Source organism: Anolis sagrei, chromosome 3, assembly GCF_037176765.1.
Source record: "Anolis sagrei isolate rAnoSag1 chromosome 3, rAnoSag1.mat, whole genome shotgun sequence".
NCBI classification, from domain to species: domain Eukaryota; kingdom Metazoa; phylum Chordata; class Lepidosauria; order Squamata; family Dactyloidae; genus Anolis; species Anolis sagrei.
This window is the reverse complement of record NC_090023.1, coordinates 48,010,276-48,038,239: the sequence shown is the minus strand read 5'-3', so window position 1 is coordinate 48,038,239 and position 27,964 is coordinate 48,010,276. Positions and strand designations below refer to the sequence as shown.

The 27,964-nt window shown below is 37.9% G+C and overlaps 1 protein-coding gene across 2 annotated transcripts in view; it reads right to left on the bottom strand.

The window, feature by feature from the left end:
- Positions 1 to 3: 3 nt before the first annotated feature.
- Positions 4 to 27,964, bottom strand: part of CD96 (CD96 molecule) — a 41,695-nt gene continuing 13,734 nt past the window's right edge. For both annotated transcript variants that reach the window (XM_060767131.2, XM_067466647.1), the window contains exons 5-12: positions 21,420 to 21,466; positions 18,600 to 18,690; positions 16,903 to 17,085; positions 16,122 to 16,196; positions 8,411 to 8,500; positions 8,073 to 8,162; positions 2,870 to 2,993; positions 4 to 1,090 (exon numbers count right to left, since the gene is read on the bottom strand). In XM_060767131.2, the coding sequence (XP_060623114.2) occupies positions 991 to 1,090; positions 2,870 to 2,993; positions 8,073 to 8,162; positions 8,411 to 8,500; positions 16,122 to 16,196; positions 16,903 to 17,085; positions 18,600 to 18,690; positions 21,420 to 21,466 (800 nt within the window). In that variant the 3' untranslated portion in view covers positions 4 to 990. The remainder of the gene's footprint in view (positions 1,091 to 2,869; positions 2,994 to 8,072; positions 8,163 to 8,410; positions 8,501 to 16,121; positions 16,197 to 16,902; positions 17,086 to 18,599; positions 18,691 to 21,419; positions 21,467 to 27,964) is intronic.

The window sequence follows — 27,964 nt, the reverse complement described above, 5'->3', positions numbered from 1 at the left end:
CTGTGTATTTTCCCTGATCTCTTTAGTTTTATTCTAAATTGAGCAATAAGAAGTTCGTGATCTGAGCTACAGTCATCCCCAGGTCTTGTTTTCACCGACTGGATGGATGTCCGCCACCTTTGGCTCCTCACTATAGTCATCTCCATATACCAGGTTTTAAGCAAGGCATGACATCAGTACACTTCTTAAATAAATTATAAAGATGTAGTTGAGTCATGAGAAAATTTCACCCTTTAACGATACGTAGTTTTTCTTTGCCTATAACATTTATGTAAACATGAAGCTTTCTAGGTAATACCATAGCCATAGGCATTTCTCTTGTTACGTGCCTTCAAGATGTTTCTGAATTATGAGGAGCCTATCATGGGGTTTTCCTGGCAAGGTTTATTTAGAAGATGTTTGCTTTGCCTTCTTCTGGGGCGGAGACAGTCTGACTTGCCCAATTTCTCCAGCAGGTTTTATGGCTGAATGGGGATTCAGTCCTTGGTCTTCCAGAGTCAAACGATTATACTATGCTGGTTCTCTAACTCAGTAAATGTAAATATCTGAAGCATGTGCCAGTTTTGTTGCTAATTATGCCCATGAATGGGAAGAACAGGTCAACCCTTGAAAACACAGAAGTTGGACACAACTAGTTTATTTAAATAGTTAGGAAATAAACATGGAGAAAAATACATTCTTGAGAGTAACTAGGAACTTTAAATAACATCTTTTCTAGATAGACAAAACTAATTACATCAGTTCTTTCTTGATCACAGAACTCAGGCTGAGTACCTGTAATATGAGATATGTTTAGCTTCACTACATCAGTTGACTGCAGGAGGTAAATTGTCCTGAGTAAGCGTACTTAGGGAAACTGTGTTCCCGGCAATAATGCAAGATTAAGCAGTCTAAATTGGAATATGGGTCACTGCTTTGGAACTCTTGCAATCTATTATAAAAGACATACAGTAAAAGAATTCATTATTAGACCAGAACACTTCAGGTCCATTAAAGATTTTCCAGTTGATTGCAGGTTGCGTAACTTATTGGCATAGCAGTATACTTAATGGGAGGTGGTGGTGGCTTGAAAGATGGTGGTCTGTTCATACTAAAATGGAAACAGCATTTCGTTTAAAAATGCAATATAAAGTAATCATCATGTAAAATATCAATACAAAAGTAGACAAAATTAAAAAGGAAGTCATTTTAAAAAGGCAAATGCCTCAAAGATAGATAAGTCAGAGATGTGATGAGGCTATATAATGCATTGGGAAACCATCTAAACTCCTCAAAATTTCTTATTGAAACAGTAGGAGAAAGAAGCTATGCACAATTATTATGTCATTGAATTTAACCAAGAAGTTAGCACAGTTTTATTGCACAACATATTGAACCAGCAGTTGTACAAGGTCCTGTGTAATGCCCTACCCAACCTCTAGTGCAAAAAATCATTTTACTAAGTGCAAGTGATTGCCCTAATTATGCAAGTGAATATGCAAAATAATATACTATACTGGATAACATTTTAAAACATATTAATGGCCCAAGGACCTCTTCACATGGCCTTATCGGGCCATGCCACTGTGCTACAAAAGAGAAGGCACGTGGGGCTGCTCATGGGACCCCACGTGCCCTCCCTCCTTCCTCCATCACACTGTGTGGACAGGACAGGGCATGTTAGCACCCTCCCCCATCAGATGGCAGAGCAGCAATGAATGGCAATGCATGTTGCCCCACTGCCCTTTTTGCCATCATACGGCAAAAAGAGGAAGAAAATGTAGGTAGCTCCATCGTAGCTGCCCAAACTACATTTTACTCTCTGTAGTGGTGGAGAAAGCACCTTCTGGAGCTTCCCCTCCACTTTGGCACAAATGTGGGCAGGGTCTGCCATGCATCATGTGATGGTGAACTGCAGGCCTTGCTGCAAATAAAAGCTGCAAAAGGGGCAAAAATGCCCCGTGTGAAGAGTTTCAAAGTGAGATTGTGGTACATCTTTATTACTAAACTAGAATGATTGTACATGGTTTCTGCCCATGTTATCATGCAGTCTGTTTTATGTGGTCTGTCAAACTGCATTACAGCTGACAAGAGCTGGCACTGCTTGAGTGAGATGCATTACACCTCAATCTATGTGTAGCTACATAAAAGATTGTAAAAGTCAGTGAGAATGCCAGCTAGAAAAATCACTTTGTTCTTGTTGCCATATTTAATAAGTAATCTGAGATGATGATTATGTCTGAGAAAATTAGCCTACGGTTAATCCAGTATGATTGATATTATCTTCCATGTTTCTTGGGATATAACTAGTGGAAACTAGTACAGATAATCCTAATTTTATACCCAAGGCAAAGAAATCTGAGTTGCAGCCAGTTTCAGAAACAGAAGCAAGTCATCTAATTTGTGTGTGTGTATACACACACACTGTGAGGTTTGTCCTGATAGCTCTACTTAATCTGCAATCTCCATCAAGAGACTGACTTTAACTACAGACTTCTTGGAAACAGTATTTGGACTTTCCTGTTTCTTTCATGCATCCCCTCTTTTGATGACAGATAGGCTGCTGAAATATCACATACTGTGGAAAGTCTAAATGATTGCATTGTTATATGGCATTTAAAATGGATTTATTCAATGTATTGCCCAATTGTGGACCTCTTACTCATGGATATACGTTTTCCCCTTTGTTTTGGAGACCTATATTATTTTTATTTTAATGCCTTGTGTTCCACTGAAGACATATAGAATTCGGCTTCAACCATTTCAAAAATGCAGATACATTCCAACCAAATAAAATGATCTACAATTCAACACTGTTTCATGGCATTGCTTCATAATGGAACAATTTATATTGGAGTGTAAAATATTCTAAGCATATGTATATACTTACATTTCCTTTTGATACTGACACCATTTTCTGATTCCCAGAATGATAAAAAATGTGCAGAAGAAAAGCAGAGCAGCTACAACTGCTGGCCAGGAGAAATGTGTATGTTTTGGACTTGTTGCAGTGCCTGGGGGAAAAACACAGTGAATTAAAGGCATCTCATTCAAAAGCAATTAACAAGCTTGAAACTGTCATCCCATCTACTTTCTAGTCTGGTAAATTTGTCAGTACTTCTTGTGTACATGTGAGCTGTGTCTCAAACAAATTGTGCAATAGTTTCATGGATTTTGGAATGAGGATTCAGAATGACTCAATCTCCTCTTGAGACTACACTGGGGGCTTAGTCTCCAAACAATCAGGACAATCAGCCTGTGTTAGATGGGGTCGCACTCCCCCTGAAGACACAGGTTCGCAGTTTGGGTGTGATCCTGGACTCATCGCTGAGCCTGGATCCCCAGGTTTCGGCGGTGACCAGGGGAGCATTCGCACAGTTAAGACTCGTGCGCCAACTGCGACCGTACCTTGGGAAGTCTGACTTGGCCATGGTAGTCCACGCTCTGGTTACATCCCGCCTTGACTACTGCAACGCTCTCTACGTGGGGTTGCCTTTGAAGACGGCCCGGAAGCTCCAACTAGTCCAGCAGGCGGCAGCCATGGTATTAACAGGAGCAGGGCGCAGGGAGCATACAACTCCTCTGCTGTACCAGCTCCACTGGCTACCGATTAGCTACCGGGCCCAATTCAAAGTGCTGGCTTTGGCCTTTAAAGCCCTAAACGGTTCTGGCCCTACATATCTATCCGAACGTATCTCGGCCTATCAGCCCACCAGGACCCTAAGATCTTCGGGAGAGGCCCTTCTCTCCATCCCGCCTGCTTCACAGGTGCGGCTCGCGGGAACGAGAGACAGGGCCTTTTCTGTGGTGGCCCCGCAGCTTTGGAATGCCCTCCCTATAGAGATAAGATCAGCCACCTCGCTGATGGCATTTCGGAAAAAACTGAAAACATGGATGTTTGAGCAAGCATTCGGCTAATCCGATGCGATGAAGTTTTTGATCAAGGACTGGCAATCATAGACAACGAAATTGGATTATGATTTTAATTAAGAGATGCATTGGTCTGTATTGGTGGCCCAATACTGTGTATTGTATATGTATGTGTTTTATATTTTTAATCGGAATTATTGTTGTTTTTAAATGTTGTAAACCGCAATGAGTCGCCGCTTTAGGCTGAGATATTAGCGGTATACAAGTGTACTAAATAAATAAATAAATAAATAAATAAACAATTGGACCACTGAACACATGGAGGGGCTTTGAAATACATACTGTACTTTGAAATACACACTGAGTGTCATACAGTATATTCTAACATATCATCACAACTTTTTCTTTTGAATACAGGCAATCCCCAAGTTATTAACAAGATAGGTTCAATAGGTTTGTTATTTATTTGAATTTTTATTTATTTATTTACGCCACTTTTATCCTACGCATTTCAGCCCGAAGGGGTGACTCAGGGCGGTGTATAGACTGGCAACAATTTGAAGCTATATATATATATATATATATATATATACACACACACACACACACACACACACACATACACACACACACACACGTGTTCATACTCCAATTTGAGTTTATCTGGTCACGCTGAAGTTCCAAATGCTTGCTGAAAGACCCAATTTTTCAATATTTTCCAGAAAGTCAGGAGGGAGGGGGCCAATCTAATATCCCTGGGCAGGGAGTTCCACAGCCGAGGTGCCATCACTGAGAAGGCTTTGTCTCTCGTCCCCACCAGATGTGCCTGTGAGGCAGGCAGGATTGAGAGCAGTGTCTCCTCAGATGATCTTAATTTCCTAGAAGGGTCATAGGGAGAGATGCATTCGGATAGATAAGCTGGATAAGTTGGAACAGGTACATTTTAAGTGTAACTCCAACCAGAATATATATATATATATAGACAGATAGATAGATAGATAGATAGATAGATAGATAGATAGATAGAGAGAGAGAAAGTTTTGGATAGCATATGGAAAGGTAAACATTCCTGTGGTGTATGTTTTGCTGTCTGTACCCACTGGTGCTAAAGCTTCAGTGGAGGCCCCTTTTCCCCATGATGACTCTTTCAGGGGTGAATTTCTCTTCCTAAGAGTAGATTTCTCTCACTTCCTGTTGCCTCACCCCCATTCTTAACTATGAGTCATTTGTAAGTTGGATGCTTGTAACTTGGGGACTGCCTGTAGATGAATGGATGTGACTGGAGATCTTACAGACACTTTTGCATTAATTTAATAAGAATCTACATTTAATATATCAAGTAAAATATTGCAAAACTGAGAAGATGGAAATATGTCGATATTTTCATCTACTCAGTTTTGCAGTATTATATTTATTACTTTAAATTTGCTTTTCAAGATAGCAAGACTATTTCTTGCTTGAGCTGATTGTTATTTCAGTGCAATCAGTCTGTATTTTCATTGTTTTGCTAAAAAATGCACTTGCAAGGAGGCACCAGAACACTTCAGGTCCATTAAAGATTTAGAGCCACTAACAAAGGAAAAGCTACTTTGATGATATAAATCACTGTATTTCCTTGATTCCAAGGCACACATTTTCCCTTATATAGAATCACAGGTATCTCTTATGTATTTTTTTTTTGTCAGTAGTGGTAATAATATTAGTGTGCATCTTACAATTGATGGCATCTTAAAATCCAAAAATTGGCAGAACAATTTCTGTGTTGCTTCACAAAAAGGTGCTCAGGTTTGGGAAAGCACAGTTCCTCTTGTAGAACTGCAGATTGTGAGAGCAACCTGTCCCTAAGCATGCAACTTTCTCACGGTATGTGCACCTTTAAAGGCCAAACCAGCATCTTGCATTCTCCCCAACAGGCAACCAAAAACAGATACACATGACCACCAACTAGCCCTGTTCAGAGTATGGGCAACCACATCCTGCGTTGCTTCAGTCTTTATGCAGAGTGATGAAGAGCATATATGTAGGTTAGTAGAAAGCAATGGGACATTGGTTGTCCAAAATTCCCTTTCCCAATTGTTCTACTTCCTGCCTCTTTTTCACTTGCTTCTGTCTCTCTGTTCTCTTCTGGGTTTTTTTTATATTACCTTCTAATATTGCCTTGCATTGCTTGTGCCTCAGTAGGGTAAGGTTTCTGCCCAGCAGAGTACAGAGTGCAAAAATAAAATGACTACAGCAACAATGTCACAAGTTTAATGAACTTTTACAGCATAGTCCAGTCATTATAAAAAGTAGAACAAAAGGAAATACACAAGCTAGCTGCCTGGTGTAAACAGGAGGCTAAGACTGATATATTTTCTTTGGGGAAATAAATACCAAGATATAGGAACCAGAAGCTTTTAAATTTGAGTCAAAATAATTCTTAATTCTGAATTATTCTCTCTCTCTCTAACACACACATACACAAACACACACACAAGCCAGATTTTGGACTGCTAAAACAATCTTAATCTGGAAAGAATAATTCTGCACAGAAATATTTATATTATATTAATATATTATTTTTATATCCCTCTTTTTTCTTTCTGTACAGGATTCAAGGTACTGCAATTCTGTACAGTTCACTCTTTCCTCTACAAATAACTACATTCAAATTTTGCATTGAGTAAGTCCTCAACTGCAGTATTTTTTTACAAAGAAAAATTTATTTCTATGCACCAAAATGCTCTTTTTCTTTGCAAAGGAGCCATAAGGAAGTTTTGTGTACAGTACTTCCAAAAGTATGAAGTTTCTCATCAGGCTAGGTATTTTCTCATCACAGTTTCTTGTTGTACATTTTTCAAGCATTTATAGGCTGTCCTGAGTTACAAACATCCAATTTACAAATGACTCATAGTTAAGAACAGGGTTGAGATAACAGAAAGTGAGAAAAATCTACCACTAGGAAGGGATATTCACTCTTGAAAGAGTTACCATGTGGAAAAGGTGTCTCCATTGAAGTTTTATCACCAATCCTTGTTTCCACAACAAGCTTTTTTTTAAAAAATAAATCCAATTATCACAGGGACAGAAAGTGGTGAAATCTTCTGAACAGGGGCACAAACAGCAAAAGAAACACCCCAGGGGTGATAACCATTTCCTACGCTATACAAAGCTTACACACACACACACACACACACACACACACACATTTGGCTGGAGTTACACTTAAAAATGTACCTGTTTCAACTTACATACAAATTCAACTTAAGAACAAATGTACAAAACCTATCTTGTTCGAAACTTGGGGAGTTCCTTTAAGGAGATGGTGATATAAATAAAGATTATTATTATTATTATTATTATTATTAGGTTCGAATCCAGTGAGTGGGGTGAGCTCCCGTCTCATGAAAGAATCCTCCCACAAGATGGAAAAAACATCAGATATCCAGGCATCCTCTGGGCAACATCCTTGCAGATGGTCAATTCTCTCACACCAGAAGTGAGTTGCAGTTCCTCAAGTCACTCCTGACGCAAAAAAAATAAATAAAAATCCCTGAATTTGTCTGAGTTCCTAAGGATATAAGTTTGACTGAGTCAAGTCATTTCCATAGCTACCTATATACCTCCTGGCCCAAACATACAGATGTTAGAGTCTGGTTTATTGAAACTATCACATTTGGGTCACCATCCACAATCCACTCCTATTTCCATCCATTTGGTGTATGTGGTCAGAAGGTCATTTTAACATAACCAAACTCTCAAATTTGCAAACATTGAGAATAGTTGGAGAAAAGTGCTCCCATAAATTCCGCATTAAAGAGATCAGTATAGGACTACCAATGTTTCAATGCAAGGAAAGATTTATAGCTCAGAGTCAAAATGAAATGGTTACATGAAGGTAAATCTTTCAAAGAAATAAAGACCTCCTAATATTAAAACACCTCTTTAAATAATATGACTTATCAGGATTAACCAATGTAATTCAGCCACACCTTTGGCAGATAGCTTTACACATAGGGGAACACTCAATATACAGGCTTGATATTAGTATTATGAAATATTAGCAATCAGAAATATTAATGGTTACCACTATGATTTATTTATGTAATTATTTACAATTTCTCAGTACACATCAACTTTGGGAATAAAATATTAAACAGTATCATAGCTCATGGAATTGGAGTTTAGTCTTAAAACACAAGCTTTCAATTTATGGCAATTAAATTCACAATTATAGTACTTACCATTGCTATCGAAGAGGCCTTTTAAAGTGGGTGAATTATCAGAGCTACTAATTGTGGTTTGTTCAGCCACTTTTTTAGTGGGTAGATTTCCTAGAAATAAAAAGAAAAAGCATGTAACTCATTGCCATGACTTGATTTTAGTATTCTGAAATGTTCGCTGTGTTGATCCAGATCTTATTTATCTAATTAGTTACATTTTCACTGTATATATTCATTGTAAAAAGTCCACTAAGCAATAATTGCCAAAACAAAAGCATATTTAAAATAACTGCATTTTACTGAATTTTAGGGGGTTTTTTTTTTATTAAAAAAATCGGTTTAAGGCAGCAGTGGCTCACCAGTACTGTTCAACCAATTCTTTGCAGTGAGTAAAGAATCAGGAATAGTTAGTATACTTTTTTCAGTCATTTCTTCAGTTGATAGCATTCCTGGAAAAATTGGAAAGAAAAAAAATGCTGCATTATGTTACAGTGACAATTTTCTGAAGTTTTAATGTGATGGGTTCCACCACATTAAAACTATTTTCTATGAGTATAACCACCAAGACAAATGCCCAACAAATCTAAGAATAAAACATGCAAATCACACTTTAAAAAAACCTTTAGTGATATATTCTAGTGACATGTATTTCTATGAACTTTTAATGACATATGTTAGTGACGTGTGTGTTTATTTTTAGAATAATTTGTAAGAGATTATTATTATCTAGCTTATAGAGCCTCAGTGGCACAATGGGTTAAACCCTCGTGCCGGCTGGACTGCTGACCTGAAAGTTGGGTTGCTGACCTGAAGGTTGCTGGTTCGAATCTGCAAGATGGGGTGAGCTTCCATCTGTCAGCTTTAGCATGGGAGAAGCCTCCCAGAAGGATGATAACACATCCAGCTGTTCCCTGGGCAACACCCCTGTAGATGGCCAACTCTCTCACACCAAGAGCAACTTGCAGTATGTTCTCAAGTCACTTCTGACACAATAAAAAAATCTAGCTCATGGGTGATCAAAGTGCATCCCATGAGTAGTATGAGGCCCCAATGATTGCTTTTGTTGCTCCAGGAAAGTGAAAAATATTCATTTTTTAGCATCCAAATATTCCCTACACATTTTCCCCTGTGGGTCACTTTTGGTCCAGAAGATACATTTTTTAAAAAAAGCAGAAGCAAACAGGAAGACACTAGATCTGATCTTGGAAGTTAAGCTCTAGTTAGTACTTGGATGGAATTAGCAAAAACACCTCTGAGTTTTCCTTGTCTAATAAAACCTCATGAAATTCATAAGGTTGCAAAAAGCTGACAGGCAACTTGAAAAAACACAAACTGAAAATGGCTTCTGGTCACTTCATGATGTTAAAGAAATGGCTTCTTCTTTGCTTAAATTTGCCCAGAAGGAGCTAAAATAGGATGGGTTGGAAATGCCCCCCTGCAGCCCCTGGTAAGGGCTTGGGGACATTGCTCATTTTTATTTATGAGTTGCAATGGGTCCCAGTTTTGGAGAAAGGGTGAGCTATGAATAAAGATTAATAGCAATAACAATAATAACAAAGTAAGATACAACAGGAGTTGAATCCATTTATTCTGACATCATACTATAATAAATAATAATGAAACTTTATTTGTATTCAACCCTATCTTCCCGAGGGGACTCAGGGCAGATTCCAACACAATAGTAACATAAAATCCCAGAAAAACCCCACATATGAAAGTAACATTAAAACCTAACATCAAATTAAAATCTAACATCAGTAAATTAAACCTGACATCAATAAATTAAACTACATGTAGTCAGATAAAATTCTATAATAACATAAATCTAAATGAAACATCCACATTAGTGTACAACAGCCAGCAAAGGTTCACTATTTACTATTTACCAGCTGCTTTTCTTACGTGTAAAGAATGTATGTATTGAGTATATGTTATATTCATACCCCTTCATTACTTTAGCTTTCTGCATGAGGTAAATGTTTGTGTTAAGCTTAAACAGTCTATGATATTTGTATACCTTCTTTTCAGACTTCTGTAATATTTGTGGGAGAATGTGTATGCCTTTCTCCTGCATTAAAAGGATGAACACTCTCAGAGTTTGAATCTCAGGGGGGAAGATATGTGGAAATGTAATCTCTTTTCCGCTGCTTGGCAGAAAGAGGAGAAAGGCAGTATTTTTGTCAGAAAACAGAGCCACCACTTTGTGCTTCATCCAACACTTCTAATGGACAGAAACATGTGTCAGAAACTGTTTGGGAATGAGCAATCAATATGCATTGGTTTGATCCTAATTGTGTGTGTGATGTGTGTGAACCATTAGAGACAGAATGACTTGTCAAGGGAATAGCCTTTCACAGCTTGTAAGTCAAGCAAGCATCCGGTACCTGAAACAGCAGCAACCAGTTAAACATGTTAGACATGGGAAATGATTGTGTTAAAAGAACTGTAATTGCGAATAGCAGACATTAACCCTTAGGTCACTGGTTAGATTCTTCCAAGAATAATGACTGAGGACCTTTCCAGGCAGCAATACAAATAAAATTATCTCAGTCTGAGCACTGAAACGTGGAAAACAAAGATCTAGCACTGATAGCCCTATTCAGTCTCCATGGATGGAGATGTTGTGTGTCCCTGTGCACTTGCCACTGAAATAGTTCCTGGGAGCAACTTGTCATCCAGTTTAATTCTAGATAGTATTGGGGAAAAAATCAGGGGAAAATTGGATCAACTGCATCCAAACCTTGATTGTATTTCACTGCTGTTGTCTTTAAAGTTTAAAACAATAGGTGAAGCCTCTTTCTACAGTGCTATGAAAAGGGAGTTCAGCTTTCAGACTCAAAATCCTCATAAGTCACGGAAGAATTGAACAGACCCTATGAGGATGAAGTGGTCAACTGTGAAGGGTCCCAAGACCCTCCAAAGGTCATAGGGATATCAAAATGCTTCTCAATCTTTGAAAATCTAGAAATGGTATAAGTCAACTCCTGTTTTGGAAAAGAGGCAATTTTTAATTTATTTCATTCTGTTTGTGAGGTTGGGAGCTGAAACCTTTCAAAAAAGATTTATTGCTATTTTGGGTGGCAATTCATCCTTGATTTGGCCAGAAAATGGACAGTCTGGAGAGTTTGCAGCAGCCAAGGGACATGCAAACTGCTAGAATATGCTGTTATGATCTCACATGTCCCGAAAGGTTACCAAATTGACAAAAAAGGCTTTGTGTTTTACTTGTTGCAATTGCCACTGAAATAGTTCCTGGGAGCAATGGTACCAGTGAAAGTAGCAATCATGGTCCAAATAATACAACCTACAATGGGATAACCCTCATTTCCCTGTAGCTAGTACAACAATTTTTCAAAACTTTAGAAGCATTTCATCCTTACACGAGACACGTTTATCACTACTTTGTAATCCTGTGCCCTTACAACTGCTCTTCTCTCATATCTCGAACTTCAGTACTTGACAACTTTCATGAAACTCTAGGAAGATCACTATCAGTTACTTAATTCAATTGTTAACTTCTCCATCCTCCTCCTCTGAGAGCATAAGCAAAGGAATATTTTCTCATCTTTCTGGTACTTCTCAACCACTCTCTTTCATGGGTTTTGGGAACTAATGAGATCCTATCACAAAACCAGATCAAAGCAATCTAAAAGCATGTATATATTACTTTGTAGCACTGGAGAGAAACTGGAGAACTTGACCAGGGTCTTATTTCCTAAGTCTTTAGTAGAATGCTAGGGTTCTGTGGAAAGGATAAAAGTATTTCTAAGATCTTTCTTAAAAGAAAAGAACAATGCTTTGCAGAGAGACAAAACTAATGTGCAGGTTTTAGATCGGACTTTACAAAAGCTACAACTTGAAAAGTGAAGAAAAGTATGGGGATGTTGGGCAATTTAAATCCCAGAGAGAAAGTACACATGAGAAACATTTCACTGAATTTTTTCTCTTTCCAAGCCAGAACAGTAGCTACACCCAAGATGAGAGGGAAGTAGTAACCCTCTTTGCTTCCAAATCACTTTAACTTCTTTTGCTCCTATTTTATCACCCTTCACCTCTCTCTTTGAGCTTTCCATATTATCTCTTCAATACTTCATTTATATCATTAGCCTTTGATCCTTCTTTATTCAAGTTCAATGTTTCTCAACCTGGGGGTCACCAAAGACCATCAGAAAACATATATTTCTGATGGTCTTAGGAACCCCTTTGGCAGAAAAGGCTGAAGATCTCTCTGCTTGTCCTTCTCTTCCTTTGTGGAAATAGATGGTGTATCCTGCCACCAAAAGCCCTCCTGCACTATGATTAGCCAGCCTCTCACCCAAGGGGAGGGCTGTTTTTGAGACTCCAAGGGAGGAAGGGTGTGCTTGGCGCATAGCAGCATGGTTTGCATGTGCAAGCGAGAAGAGTGTGTGAGGCTGGAGGGAGGTTCATGCCAGTGAGTCCCTTCAAGAGACACACAACGATTAGCACTCAGTGTCCAAGTGTCTGTCACTGCTATACACACAAAGGATGTTCCTATAGAAGCTAATCACTTAACAGCTGTCTCTTGACTTATCACAGGGTAAAGCTGAATGGAAAACTTTTACAAGGGAGGTGACAAGGGCAAATGGAAGTGACTTGTTTATTCATTCAGGCAGAGGGGATTTGTCAGACAGAAAAGAGTATCAAAATCACTGTGCAATCAAGATGACATTTATGAACCATGACTATGATCCAGAGCCTCGCAAGTGCTGTAGTGTGAACAAACTGAGTGAGTTGATATAGGCTCAAGATCTGATTAAAAGATCTACACAACTACAGCCACTAGAAATAATAAGACAGAATTAAATAGTATGACATTAAAAACAATTTAAAATATTGGCTGTTGAAAGAGAAGGCCAATTACAGCATTCCTGAATAAAAGTTTTTTCAATAGCTAGTGAGATCATCATCATCACCACCACCATTATCATCATCTTTATTTATTCTCCATCACCATTTTCCCAAAGGAACTTGGGACGGCTAACAAAAGCACTTCAAGTGCCATACATAACAACAATACATAAACATATAAAACAGCAACATAACTGTAAAAAGATGCTTGGAGCCTGTCTTTGTTGTAAAAAGTCTTTGCCTGTCTTTGTCCCAGGAGGGGGATACATGTGGCCCTTTAGATGTCACTTGACAGCAATTCCCATCAATCCTACCCAACATGCTTGATGAGAAAGGATAATGAAAGCTGAAGTCCCACACAACTTGGAGAAAGGATAATGAAAGCTGAAGTCCCACACAACTTGTTTCTTCTCTCTGTCCTATTGACTTCAATTAGAGAGAGATTCCTTGAACCAAGCAGATATATTTTTGATGAACTTTATTGAATTGTGGGTATCTTTTTTCTGTATGCATATGTAGTTTCTGTACCAACAAACAAAAAATTGGATTGAGGTGAGCTAGAACCAGCCCTTACTTGAAATGTATTGTGTGTATGTCCAGGTTCATGACTTATTATGTATTTAGAATACATACATACATCATTTTGAATGGTCCCTGGTGCCCTTATCACTCCTTGATAGGCATTAATGAAAGAGCTAAAGAAAAGTTGCTGAAACAATATATGCGAACACTCCATAAAGCTAAACACAGCATAAAAATATAAGGAATAACTGATCCTTAGCTAAAGAAGGAAATAAATAAATAAGAGTACGCCCTCTCTGTCATTTAGATTAAATGCTATCACTCTGATATACTGTGTCCTACAAGGAAATTGGAGCCACCTCAAGACAAATGGTCAGTAAACAGCTGACTCTGTACTCCATCTGACCCCACTATAGCTTCTAATGTAATTTTACATGTGTACAATGACTCCCAGGAAAGATGGATTTGGGGCATATTTTAAATATCAGCTCAAATTGCATTCCCTTTTGGCTGCAGCACTTAGTCGTCATGAACTCACATCACTCACTACCAGTATAGTCATGTCTTTTTCCTGTTTATTTTATGTTGAAAAATGAGATATTATGCACATTAGTGATCTGTAAAAATTGCTACAAATAGAAGAGGGTTAACCTTTCCTTGAATCTATGACCTGTCATGAAGGAGAAATGAGGAGAAAAACATATGTGCAGGGAGGTGGGGTAGAGCTGGAAAAATCAAGTCACAGTTCCTTGTTTCCCTTCCTCCTTTTTTTCTGGAAGAGACAGTATAGTGGGTGGTAGATGTAATGTAGGGCAGTAGGACCATGTAGTGGCAGGACCACACAGTGACAGTGATGTCAACTCTTGGTTACAACAATGTCTTTTCCTTAGATACAATCTTGAGTGATAAGAAAGGGGATGCTTAAAAGTTGCCAGTGGTAACTATGAAGGAATTGGAGACATCCATAGCTGATATGGCAGAAACTATTGTTGTTTATTCGTTCAGTCGCTTCCAATCTTTGTGACCTCATAGACCAGGTCACCCCAGAGCTCCCTGTCAGCCGTCACCATCCCCAGCTCCTTCAGAGTCAAGCCAGTCATTTCAAGGATACCATCCATCCATCTTGCCCTTGATCAGCCCCCCTTCCTTTTTTCCTTCCATTTCCCCCAGCATTATTGTCTTCTCAAAAACTATACATTGGACAATTCTGCACAGCAGAATTAAGGCAGTTTGACACCAATTAAATTGTGATGGCCCTATGGCATCTAATAATGGAAGTTGTAGTTTTACAAGGTCTTCAGCCTTCTGTGTCAAAACTCCCATGTTTCCATAGTATTCAGACATGACAGTTAAAGTAGTGTTAAACTGCATGTGTAGATGCACTAGTGGATTCTCTACAAACTAAGTCTTATGGAAATGTGGTGAAAAGAAAGTTATTGACAAAATAAACTCACATCAAAGCCCATTCGGAGTTTGCAATAGGAATTTGGGAGACATGAAAACAAAGTTCCTGTGATCTAAAAACTGAACTTTTAGCTCATCAGCATTCATTACTCTGTGGGACCACCACCCCTATTGTGAATCATGGTGATGGCAACATCATGTTGCAAGTACGATTTTTCCTAGCAGAGTCTGGAAACCTCATCAGGATTTAGAGCATGATGGATGGAGAAATGTACAGGACAATTTAGGAAAAAATCTACTTTAAACTGGAAGGAAGCTGAGTTGGGCAGAGGTCCACTTTTCAGCAGGACAACACACACTTAGAATAACATTGAATTTGTTTAAAAATTATAATCTGAATTTTGTAGGGCTCAATAATATTTAGACAACTGATATTTATTGGCAACACTTGAAAGTTGGTGTTCACCAATGACCCTCTTCCAACCTGCCAAAACTGGAGCATTTTTGCCAAGAAGAGTGTTCAAAAATGGCAAGAGCCAGGTGCACACTCCTGATAGAGACTTCACAGCTGCTATTGCTGCCAAATTTGTTTCTATGAAGTACTTAAACTGTTGTGCCACAATAACAATATTTTACACCTTTAAGTGTTGAATATTTCTATGCAATGCTAATTAAATTAATTCCCGCTCTGGCCTGTAACACAACAAAATGCACAAAGGTCAAAAGGTTGGTGGTGGAAACTTCTGCAAGATGGTATATATTATATGAAATTCATTTACAAAGTTTCTAGCAGTATTAAGGTAGCGAAGGCTGTAATAGCAAGATTAGAGTAGACATAGCTCTTCAATCAAGTCTTTGAAAATATTTAGCCCCTTGTTGTCCTATGTAGTAGTCACACATCTGCACTTTATCCTATGCCCTCTCTCCATTACTGCAGCTGGCACTTATTTTATTCCAATGTTTACAGTAATTTAGCATCACAGTTAGTGGATTGCAGCTTGATTATTGAGTCTGAATTGATGTTTTTATATGTGCATGTATTTTATTTTATTGTATTTTACATTACGTTCAATTTTATGTTTGTTTTTAGGCACTTTGTGCCATTTGAAAGATGTCCTGAATCCCTTTGGGGAGATGGTGGCAGGACATAAGAATAAAGTTATTATTTTATTGTTGTTATTGTTATTGTACAGTTGGCATTTCTGATGCTTTACCATTGATGTTTTTCCCCCAGAAAAGCATAGAAAATATTTCATAAGAATAAACAACACTTACTTCTTGTAGAAGACTCTAAAATTAGAGGAACTTGCCTACTGGGTTTGATAGATTTTACAGTTGTCTCCTGCAACCCTGTTAAAAACAAGAATTACCTGAAATGAAATGAGCAAACATGTTCTTGGTATACCAGTTCAGGAGCAAATCCGACTTTGAGGCTGAGACTTTTTTGGGTAACATGGCTGTATAATGACTAACAGATTATTACATATTGGTTGAATTTACTATATAATCATGTATAAAGTGACCTCATATATAAGTAAAGAGCAGGTTTTGGGGCCAGAATTATGGATTTTGAGAAGTTGAAGGTATGAATGCCAAATCTGTAGATTAAAACCCTACTGGGAAAAAAGAATTGCTGCCCCAGATGAACTATCTAGTTTTATTTTACTCCTGTCGGTAAAAATACATTGTCATAAAACAATTTTATGCACAGAGGAGTCTCCTCCACAGACCTCAATCCTGGTGAAGTCACACAAATGGAGAGGAACAACTTCAAGTATCAAGATACCAAGCCATTTTGGGCTTTACTCAGTGTTCAGTCTTGAAATATATATTAAAATACCATATTAACTAAAATTTCAATATTTAATAATAACTAAAATAAAATACACCAGAGACATGTTTATTTAATCTGATGATATTCTGCTACTTGTATGACTCCTGGAGACAATGGATTATATTAGAACATTGCTGAACACTGCCATTTTGATGATGAAATTGTTCAGTTAAGCCAAACGTATGTGCCTTTGGATTTCAGGTAACTGGTATGTTAACTCACCATAAGAAAGTACAACTTCTTCAGATGAGACATTCTGTGTTTGATTTCCAGGGAAATGGTAGACAGACGTACATTTGAAACTCTGATTGATGGGTAATTGAGCTGTGTTCCATATTGTCAGTAGTGATCTCATCTCAAAAAAACCTCCTGCAGCTTTTGGTTCTTCATTTTCCAAGAATATGCCTTTTGGTAGTGGAAAAAATGCAGAAAGAATATTCTGTTACAACTTTGAAAAAGCAGTTGAAATGAAAGCCAAATAAAAAGTCATACTATCAGAATTTAATAAGATCAAAAATGCATTATCTAATAAGTGCTTTAAGAGATCGGATGCTGTACAATAATTGCCATTAAACCAACACAAAACCTGCCTGCAAGCTTGTCATTCAAATGAGACAAGACAATGGGGAATGGCAGAGAATGTCAAATGTAACGGAATGGAGACTGATTTGAATATGGATATATTGTTTCAGGTTAGTCACCTGGGGAGACCTGTGCTTCTTCAAATGTTGGACTGCAACTCCTATTTCTGAACATCCCCTACAACTGGAGTTGTGGTTTCCAACATTTAGAGCTCCCCCCACAATGTTATTTATCACAACTCTCTATAATAATGGTTCCCAACCTGTGGTCCCTGGGCCACCAGTGATCCCCAAGAACTAAAATATGGTCCGGGCCTCACCATTACTACACCATTGCAATGATAGCAACTGGTCTTGCAAAATCCTTTTATAGTGCTGAGGCATTATAAGGTGTGACAACAAGCCTCCTGACTGCTGCTGCTTCTCCCCCCCCCCCCCACCAGAGTGGAGTCCTTCCATTTGGCACCTAGAAGAAGGGGCGCCTTGGTTTCTTCATTTTTAGGCCTGTTCCTGGTGTTATTTGGGGTGCTATTCAGAAAATTGCATTGGATAGACCACATCAGCTCTAGATTATTAAATATGGTTTTTGGCGTGCGAGCAGATGGGGACTACTGGATGGCATATATTCTGTACCAGAAACTAGAGCTGATGTGGTTTATCCAATGCAATTTTCTGAATCAGCACCCCAAATAACCAAAACAAATCTAAGGTTGACCAAAAACTGATTCATAACCCTTTTGGTACTAATGTTGGAGAGTGGTCCCTGGTCAAAATTGCCCCTGTTCAAGTGATCGCTGTTTATCAAGTGATCCCTGGTCAAAGTGATCCCTGGTCAAAATGGTCCCTGGTCAAAGAAAGTTGGAAACCATTGTTCTAGAACATGGAGATAACACCAAGCAGAACAGATGCATAAAGTGAATGCAACATGCTAGCAAGTCAAATTAATTGTAGTTGGTGCTAAAGTAGTATTTATCCCATGGAGCATAACTGTATGATTCCCATTATGTTTTTCCCATTATGATTCACATTTTTTTTTAAAAAAAAATCCTTATTATACACATATTGTTATATTCCAACACTCACCCCTATATAGTATAACACTCTATTGTTAAAGCCAGGCATTTAAAAAGTGTATATTTCAACTTTTTGTATCCATGCCACAAATATTTGATTATTTTTTAAGTTTTGTAATTTCCTTGTTTTAAAATTTTATTGGGTTGTGTCATATTATTGTTAGCCACCTTGAGTCCCTACAGGAAGAAAGGTGGGATAGAAATAAAGTGAATAATAATTATAATAATATATTCAATACATCCTTTTGGCCAGTATTTGCCTTACCTTCAGATTTGTCCTTAAGGATCTCTCCACCTATATACCAGTGCAGGTTTGGCTTGGGAAATGCCTTCCTTACCATACAGGTAAAATTAGCCTATTAAAAAATAAATATTATTTCAATTTTGCTAGCTGAAATCTGAAGCTGCAACCCTTACCCAAATGAGACTTATTTTGGGTACAAATATTGGGGCTAAGCTGCATTACATTAAAAACAATATATTAGTCAGCCGTTGAGAATTAGAATGCACAGGTACTGCACTTTAGAGAATACAGTGATTATTATTATTATTATTATTATTATTATTATTATTATTATTATTTGTTACCCGTCTCTCCTCACAGCAGGATAGAACACAGTTTTAAAAAAAACCCTGATAAAACACATTACCATAAAATACATATATGAAAATGCATAGTACAAAGATTAAGACACAATACTAATAGAATATAAATTTAAAATTAATAATTTAAAATTGACTGGGTGGTCCTGCTGAAAGAGAAAGGTATTTAATTGTGTCTTTAATTTTGGCAGCTCATTTAGCTGCTGGATCTCTTCCATCAGGTCATTCCATGCAAAGCAGATAGACATGGCATTGACTGAAACATGCAGAATAATCACAGGATGTCTCAAACCTACACCTGTTGATAGACTCTACAAGCTAGCTGGCTTTGACTCCCCCACCCCCCAATGGGGAGTTATTGCAGGCTGTTTGAGAAATAAGGCTGAACACTATGAAAGCCATCCACTGTATGGCTATCAGTCTCCTCCCAGTAGACTCAAATCAAGAAAAGCTTCATGAGAACCACCAGTCCTCTTAGCATTCCCCCAGCAACAGCAAGAGTATCCCTCTGGGCAGCTAAACAAGAAATCCCAATTGGATGGGCCCCTACGGGGGTCTGCCTCCAGGGACAAACCAAGAATGGGTGACTTGGAAGTCCCTGAACAGACTGTGAAGTGGGCAGATCAAAAGACAATCTGGCAAAATGGACCCACTTAAAAGAATCCTCCACCTTGTGAGACTGTGGAGCAGAACAGACAACTCTGCGTCTGTATGCTTGTCCACAATGTCCTGCCTCTTGTACTGAGGAAGAATGTTTTGAGGCTACAGACAATGTGGTTGCTGTTGACTGTTTTTGGTCAAAAGTTATTCAACCACTTGTGCTCCTTCTATTTTTACCAGTTTATACATTTATGCATAAACAAACAAATAAATATTCCACAGTCCAGGGGTGGTGGATGAAAAAGGTCCTCTGGGTAACAGTGCAATCTCATATTCATGATGGGTATTTTCCATTCTTGCCCTGAAAAAAAACCTCTTTAACCACCAAGAGGATTTTCAAAAGTTTCACACATGTAATGAAGCCACTGTGCCTCTATCAGACAACAGTGATCAACACTGTGCCTCTATCAGACAAGTGGCTAATCTAAGGGCTGGGAGGTGAGAGATGTGGTTTATTCCCCTGTAAACAGAGTTTAAGATGTGAACACATTTGCTCACAGTAACCCTATATTTAATGTAAATAGAGCAAATGCTAAAGAGTCTCAACAGAGATGGGCTAAGAAGAAAGATGTTGCCTTAACAGACATGTCATTTATACCTATGGAATATTTCCTAAAAGAGGTTTTAAAACTTAATGTGGTCAGAGGTGCAAAGTATAGATATGGAATGATCATTTCCAGCCATTTTTGTAGTTGAGAGCAATGTTAATTGAGTCTCCCTGTTAATCATAAATTATTTATTTCACTTTTCTCTTTGGGTGGAAAACTGAATGAAAGAATTGATGAGAGGGAATAACAATATGTGTGAGGCAAATAACTCATCCTCAAGCTACCAAAGCAGACATTTAAAAGATGAGAGCATATTTTTAATACAGATAAAAGGATAATGCTTCAATCATATGCACTGATCAAATTTTGCTCAAATAAACGAAGAGAGGATTAACTAAAGATGACAGCAAATGGGTATGGCCCAAGTATCTCATGGAACAGAACAACTATTTTCCTTTGGTAGCTTGTTCTAAAAGTTTTTAATTTTTGTGATTTAGTATCAGCCACTGCTTTCTTTGTTCTAAAAGTTTTTAATTTTTGTGATTTAGTATCAGCCACTGCTTTCTTTGTTCTAAAAGTTTTTAATTTTTGTGATTTAGTATCAGCCACCCCTTACATGGTGGCACCCCTGGTTAAACCGCTAAGCTGCTGAACTTGCTGAACAAAAGGTCAGCAGTTCAAATCTGGAGAGCGGGGTGAGCTCCATATGTTAGCCTCAGCTTCTGCCAATCTAGCAGTTCTATAACATGTAAATGTGAGTAGATCAATAGGTACCACTTCAGCGGGAAGGTAACGGTGCTCCATGCAGTCATGCCAGCCATATAACTTTGCCAGCCAAGAACAAAGCAGCTCCTCCTCTTAGAAATGGAGATGAGCACCACCGCTAGAGTCAAACATGACTAGACTTAATGTCAAGGGGAAACTTTTACCTTTTTATTGCCTATGCTTTTTTTCAAATGGATGATGAAGTACTCTGGCTAAGAAAGTTGTTTACCTCCAGGTTAAATACATGGGCACCCTTGGACAAGAGGATTTCCTTTCACTATCAGATGTGAGCTCATCATTCTATCAGGCAAAATGTTTTCAATTTCATCCAAGTATACATAATTTCAACAATCTGAATGTCCTTGTTCACTAAATAGTTATTGGTATCATTAGGCAAAACTCTGTTGGTCCAACAAAATCACATAGAGATCTACCACTAGATCCCAATCTACTCTCTACCCATCCTGTTTTATGCAGATTCATGCAGTCATAGGTGCAAATTGACTTACCTTTCCTCTGAAGTTTTCGTTGAGAATAATAGAGATTTCTGGTTTAACTTGAGCAGAAAGAAAAAAGATACATTTTAAGTAATTAGAATCAGCATTATAATTTCTTGCAGCTGCAGGAAGCATTGGATTGCTTTATACAGCAGCTGCAAATTAATTAACGTATTTACTCAAGTATAGGGTAGCATTAATTTTAATGTGCACCTCAATTTTCAAAAGCCTTGGGGCAGGGAGGAAAATGATTTGCTGGTGAATGTAATGCGCCTGTTGGGTGCTCTGAAGGTATATCTCACCTTCCCAGCCAGCCAGCTAATGGGATTCAGAGGCAGAGGCACTAACCATCTAACCTTTGTGCTTCTTGGTACCCCAAGAACCACAAAGGGACTCCACTTCTGCTGTCTACTCATCCCCATAGCTCCCCTTTGCCCATCATCAACCCAAGTCCAGAACGATGCACTTGCACCTCCAAAGCACTATCGCTTTAGAGAGTTTGGAATGCATTGTTCCAAGGAGAACACAGCTTTCCTCTCTTCCACTCCCTTCTCCTTTCTCTGTCTTGTGATGCTTTTACCAGGGATGAGGGAAAGGCAAGAGAAGGGAGGAGGCAGAAGCTCATGCTAGCTCTGTAGAACAGCCTTGAAGCTGGCTACTTCTCTCCCTTGAGTCCAGATGAGGCATTCTTTGTTCCTCGAGCTCTTCGGTGCCCCCAAAGCACCCCTTCTGACCCCTGCCCAAACCCCTGCCCACACTGCTGGGCCTGCCTTCCTATCATTGAACTGAAGAATACAGTACAGAGAATCAACATTGCCTTACAAGTGTTGACTGTGGATGCAGTTAAGCAGATGTAGTTTGCGAACATGAGTCTAATGTGCGAAATCTGCACACTGATTTTGAAAACATAGTTTAGCTTTAAAAGTGTGCATTATACTTGAGTAAATACGATATATATTAACCACCCAACAATAGTGGTGAGATGACGTCCATCATTTTAAAACAACGCTGTTACTATTTCTTTCAATAGTTTTTTTTTTCAAAATCCCCTCTTTCCTACTTTACTGGTAAATCGGAAACATGTTTTGTAGTTCTATGTGATATAATTCTGCATTTGGCAAAATTACTTTTCTACTAGGTTGGCTGGAACATGTTGATAGTCACAGTCCAAAAATGGTAACATTTCTTAGCTCTGTTGTGGCTTCCAGTTATCATACTGAAAGAGATTATGAGGCTAGGCTCTGCTCCTGTGCAATGTGTAAAATAATATTTACCCCTCTCCTTCCCACCAAATCCTAAGGGACAATTCACAGGGCACTTAGAAGCCTTATTTTTTTTCTATTTGCAGTGACTTTTTTCCTGTATTCAAGCACAGACAGAGCATGCAGTTGATGAAGACATCCTTAGAATGCCTTGTCTCAAGCCCAGATGCTAATTTAACACAGAAAATTCCAAAACAGCCACGGAGGATACAGAGGCTATTAAAAGAATCTGGATACCATAATCCAATGTCCCTGTCATACAAAAGAATGGGAAGAAGCCCCAATACATGCAGAGGTAATCCAAGCCTTCGCAGGATCTTGAAATATACCAAATATATTCAGGATTCTTGTGCTATTAAAGCAAAGCCAAGAGTGAGAGAACACTATTTTCTAAGACTTGAAGAGGCAGACCATGTTTTCATTTCAATCACTGTCCTGATTTTATTCCTGAAACTACTTCGTCCAGTAAAAATGTCTATTTAAACAATTAGGACATGACAGATTTCACTGCTGTCACTCTGACAGTCTGTCAAGAACACTGGTAATTGGTATTCTTTGCTATTTTATCCCTTCAAACACTACTTCTAGTTAGAGAAAGACAAAGACGACAATAGTGAGTGAGAGCGATCTTCCCCTCCCCAAAATCTATTCCTCAGACATCTTCACGCATTCTGGGTTTGGTAAGTAAGTTTGTAAATAAATTACTGTATCCTGAAACCAGGAAATGCTGTCATGAGGATGTTCTGCTTGGCGTTCATTGATTTAACGTCATTACAACTATTTCTCATGACTTAAGGCATACTTTATTTCCTGCCCCAATAAACTCCATTCCTAAAGACTGATTTCCAGGTTTATTGTAGTAATAATCATGACATACTACCAGCAGCAACTAGGGGATTTCAGGTTCAGTTGGGTGGTGATGCTGCCATAGGTTTTGGTTGTATTCCCTTATGTCCATAATATGTTGAGCATCTCTGATAGCTCCTTTGAAGTTCAGGGTAAAACGCAGAGTGGATACACTGCCCCGTTGACATGAAAGTCCCCTGTCAGTGTCAAGAATATCTTAGCTCCAGGAAAAGGGGCTCCCAATTACATTCATTCAACATGAAGAGGCTATATGAAGCCTCTGGCATAGTGGATTTGGCATAGCTTGTCTTTAAAAAATGCAGAGTTTTAACCTAAATACCCTAAAGACACTAGATTCTGTCTGATGTTGGAAGCTTGAATGGGAGACTGGCAATAAATATCAGGTGCTGCAGATTACATTTCAGAGGAAAGAACTAGCAAAGACACCTCTGAGTATTCCTTACTTTTAAAAAACCCTATTAAATTATTAAGGTCACCTTATGTCAACTACTGACTAGAAAGCACATACACAGGCACATTTTATTCTGAATCATATCAAAGGCTGTTATATCTAGAATTAATCAAACTATTTAATGAGATACCATGCTTTCAGTTTTGGCCCAGTTCCTCCCCACCTCACTTCTTTCGATATGGATTTCTTGTCATTACATGTGTGTGTAAGGGGGGGGGGGGTGGTTAATTAAAATGTTGTATTTGTAGGTATTTTAATGTAATGGATTCTATTACAGTTACATGTATTTGCTAGGGAAAGCAAGTTGGTTCTTCATGATCACAATCCTAAATTATATTTCTGTTTACTACATTAAGGAAATCAGACTTTGATTTTATATTTTTGATAGAATTCACTCAGAGGATTTTGTCAAGGACAGCACTGACCATATAAAGAAGCAACTTTTGATCATATGTGGCCCATCAAACTAAACATGCAGTGCTTTTACTCAAAGGGAAGACTGTTTTGTGTAAAATTAGATTGATGAGGGGGTTTTCTTTCTCTAGAGTAGATATGGAAAGATGAGAGTGGGCATGCCTATTTAACTAAAAATAGTTTTACATTTCAGGAAGTACAAGGCTTGTTTCAATTCAGGTAAGTTATGTATTATTATATATTACTTAAATCTACTCCCATTTGTATATGTAGACTTGTAATCATAAGTAATTTTTATATATAATATGCCTGTGTGATCAATAAAAAATGGTTCCAATATTCATTACAAAATTAGGGGGTCGGGGAAAATCATTTTCATTCCAAAATTTGAAATTTCCAAAAGTAGTGAACTACAAGTTCACTATTTTTTTTGTTATTTCTTGTTAAGAAATTGTGCCAATGGGGAAACTTCAGGGGGCCCTTCTCCCTCATTGTTGGAGATATTGGCATGACTTGCTACAATTACAGAACACATTTACCACTGTTTGACTTTCAAGTTTCAGAATGTTTTACTCATCCATAATTTTTTGAGAAAATTTCAAAGTTTTTACAAACAACATTTTTTTAAAAAAACTACAACATATATCTCTTTGAATCTTCTATACAATGATGCAAGATAACAGGGGATAACTCCCCCCAAATTTCAGAAATATTCATACATCTACTGACTTTTGAGATTTTTTTAAAAAATTGACAAAAACTTTTAAAAAGAAAAAGCCACAGCACTATCCTATTGAATGTTTTGCATATTAGCCAATAGAACTTCAATTTAGTAATTTCAATTTAGTATTGAGGTATCAGTCAGTCCTCCTCTTTGCAGATTCAACAATTTACTGGAACTCTGACTGTTGCTCCCCTATCCTAATTGGGGTTTTCTTATGCAGAGTAGAATTCTGTAGGTTTTTTAAAATTCTCTGACACATGGCTCATTGCCTCCCCAAAATACATTTCCCAGAATGCTGTGCTCTCTCTGTCTCTTTCCCAGCTCACTCAGTTCATCCCACCCTGCTGTTTTCCTCTTCTCATGCTGAGAGGCAGCCTGTCTCCTCTTAATTTAAAGAATGCAGCCTTTGCCTCACTTTCGAGCATTACAGAATTCAAATAAAAAAGTATTTGGTAAGTTTTGATTCTTAAGATTTTGTGTGGACACCCCCCCCCCCCCCCCGGTTCCTTAATATCTGTTTGTATATACGAAATCTACAAATTAGATATGACCTACAATTTAAAAATGAAGATTTGCACACCATGCAAAATGCCTGCTATACAGGATGCAAAGCAGCACACAAGCATTTAAAAAACACATGCAGCGTTTAAAAATAAGTTTACAAAGGTTAAAAAACAATTAAATTACAGTAGATTTTTTAAAAAAAACCCAGAGGGTTAAAACAATATAACATATAATTAACACATTGCAAAAGGGATAAAATTACCTTTTAAAATGACTCTGCTCTTGTTTAAATTAAACAAAATAAGAGTGCATTCAGAAGAAGATCTGCTTGTGTTTTTAAAATGCAGAATATCTGCATTTGTATTTTATAAAATTGTTTTCACAATATGGATCTGTTTTGACAGCATAGCTGGAGTAGAGTTACCTAAAGCATTATGCTCATTTATTTATTTGTTACATTCATTAGCTTCTGTAGAATATTCAATTCTCTAAGGAATGTAGAAAGAAACTAAAATAACAATATAAAGCTATAATAAACAAGTGGCCCACATATGTGGCCCGCACAAAGACCTAGTGCAGCTCGCAGAGGGATGAAGCAGCAAAAACAGAGTGCCACTGCCACCCTCAGCTCCATGCTCCTGGCACACAGGGCTTCCTTCCATCTGCAGGAGTTTATTCTGTGGACACAAACCCGTCCCTCCCCAATTTGCTTCCAAATGCAACTTTGGGGGATGAAAAAACAGCACAAAAACCATAGAGAAAAGCACTAAAGACCCCACAAAATATATAACTTAGAATAGTGCCAAGAAACTCTATGATAGGGTTGCTTTAGGGTCGCCCTAGATCAGAAACAACTTGAAGGCACACAACAACAGTAACAACAACAATCCTAATTAATAATTAATTATACCTTTATTTGAAAAGTGAAATGCTAAAAATCTATCTAAGGCCCCAAGAGGTTTAGCCTATTTAATTTCAGCCCCTTATTATTGCCAAGTTGTGCAGGCCTGCTATAGATGAATATCAGTCTGAACACAGCTGTATGCAGACCCAGACTTTGTAAAAACCTGGTTGTTTTTCCTCTATACTTAGTCACTACAAAGATGATGAGATCATAACATATCAGGCAACTTGAATTACTCATAACTTTTACATTTCAATGTGATGTGTGAGACTGTTGGTTAGCCACATGTTAGAAAACATGTTTTAAAACCTCTGCTCTTGATGAGACACTAGAAAAATAGCTTTTCAGTCTTAATTGTTTGCAGCTTTATAAACACTTTAGCATCATTTGATTTGAATACAAGTTTTGTATAAGCCTGTAAATTTGAAATATTTTATTGGTTTTTGAACTGCAGCATACATATTATCTCCCATTTTTCTTTTGTAGTTAGGCATATCTGGTTTAATGGGCCGTGTATGTTTCTTTTCTTTTCTTTTAAATGAATAATAGAGCCATACAGTTAGAATGGACTACAGGGATGATTTAACCCAATTCTTTGATAATTAACAAAAACTGAAATATTTGGAAAATACACAACACTCAGAAAGCCCACTTCATACATTATCAATGTGGAGGCATCTTCAGGCACAAATCAAGCAGTGAGAGAACCTGACATGTGGCTCCTTGTGGCATGCATATGTGGAACATGGACATCTCCAAAGTGAAATTCTACTATACATCCTTCCACAATCAGAAATACCATTTGTACAGAATTCTACATCATGAGCAAATTTACAGTTGCAGATGTTCTTACCTAATCCACAGAAATCGGTGAGACATCAAACATAGAGTTGGAATTTTTGTGTTGCCCTCAAAGACATCATATGTCCAAGTGGACAGTGAATCATATCTTTTCAGAAAAGAATTCATTTAATTTGATTACATTTCTGAACACTTAAATATTGTATTAAAAAAGGGTAGAGCTACAATAACATACCAAGCAGACACTGGAGAAGTTAATGTTTACACAACTCCTAGAGAGATATAGTCCTACGGTTCTGATTCCAGGTTCTGGTGCCAAAGGCAGAAAAGGTTTCCATTACTCACTTGCTGTTCATGATGTACAATCCTGAACAACTGTGATTCTTGACGTGTAATAGAATTCCCTTCTGAAGTGTTCCATGTATTTGTAGTATAATGCTACACTCGGTACTGGTACTGTACAGATACTGGCTTGATGCTACCTTTTCCTGTTGACAAGCATTGCCTTCTTTGAAGGCAATATTGGGGAATGTCTTGAGCAGCAGAAGGACATACTGTACCTCAAGTAGGCAGAGTTCTAGTCCTCAGTTCTGTGCCCTCCCCTCATCCTGCAGTTGGAATGAGCCTCTG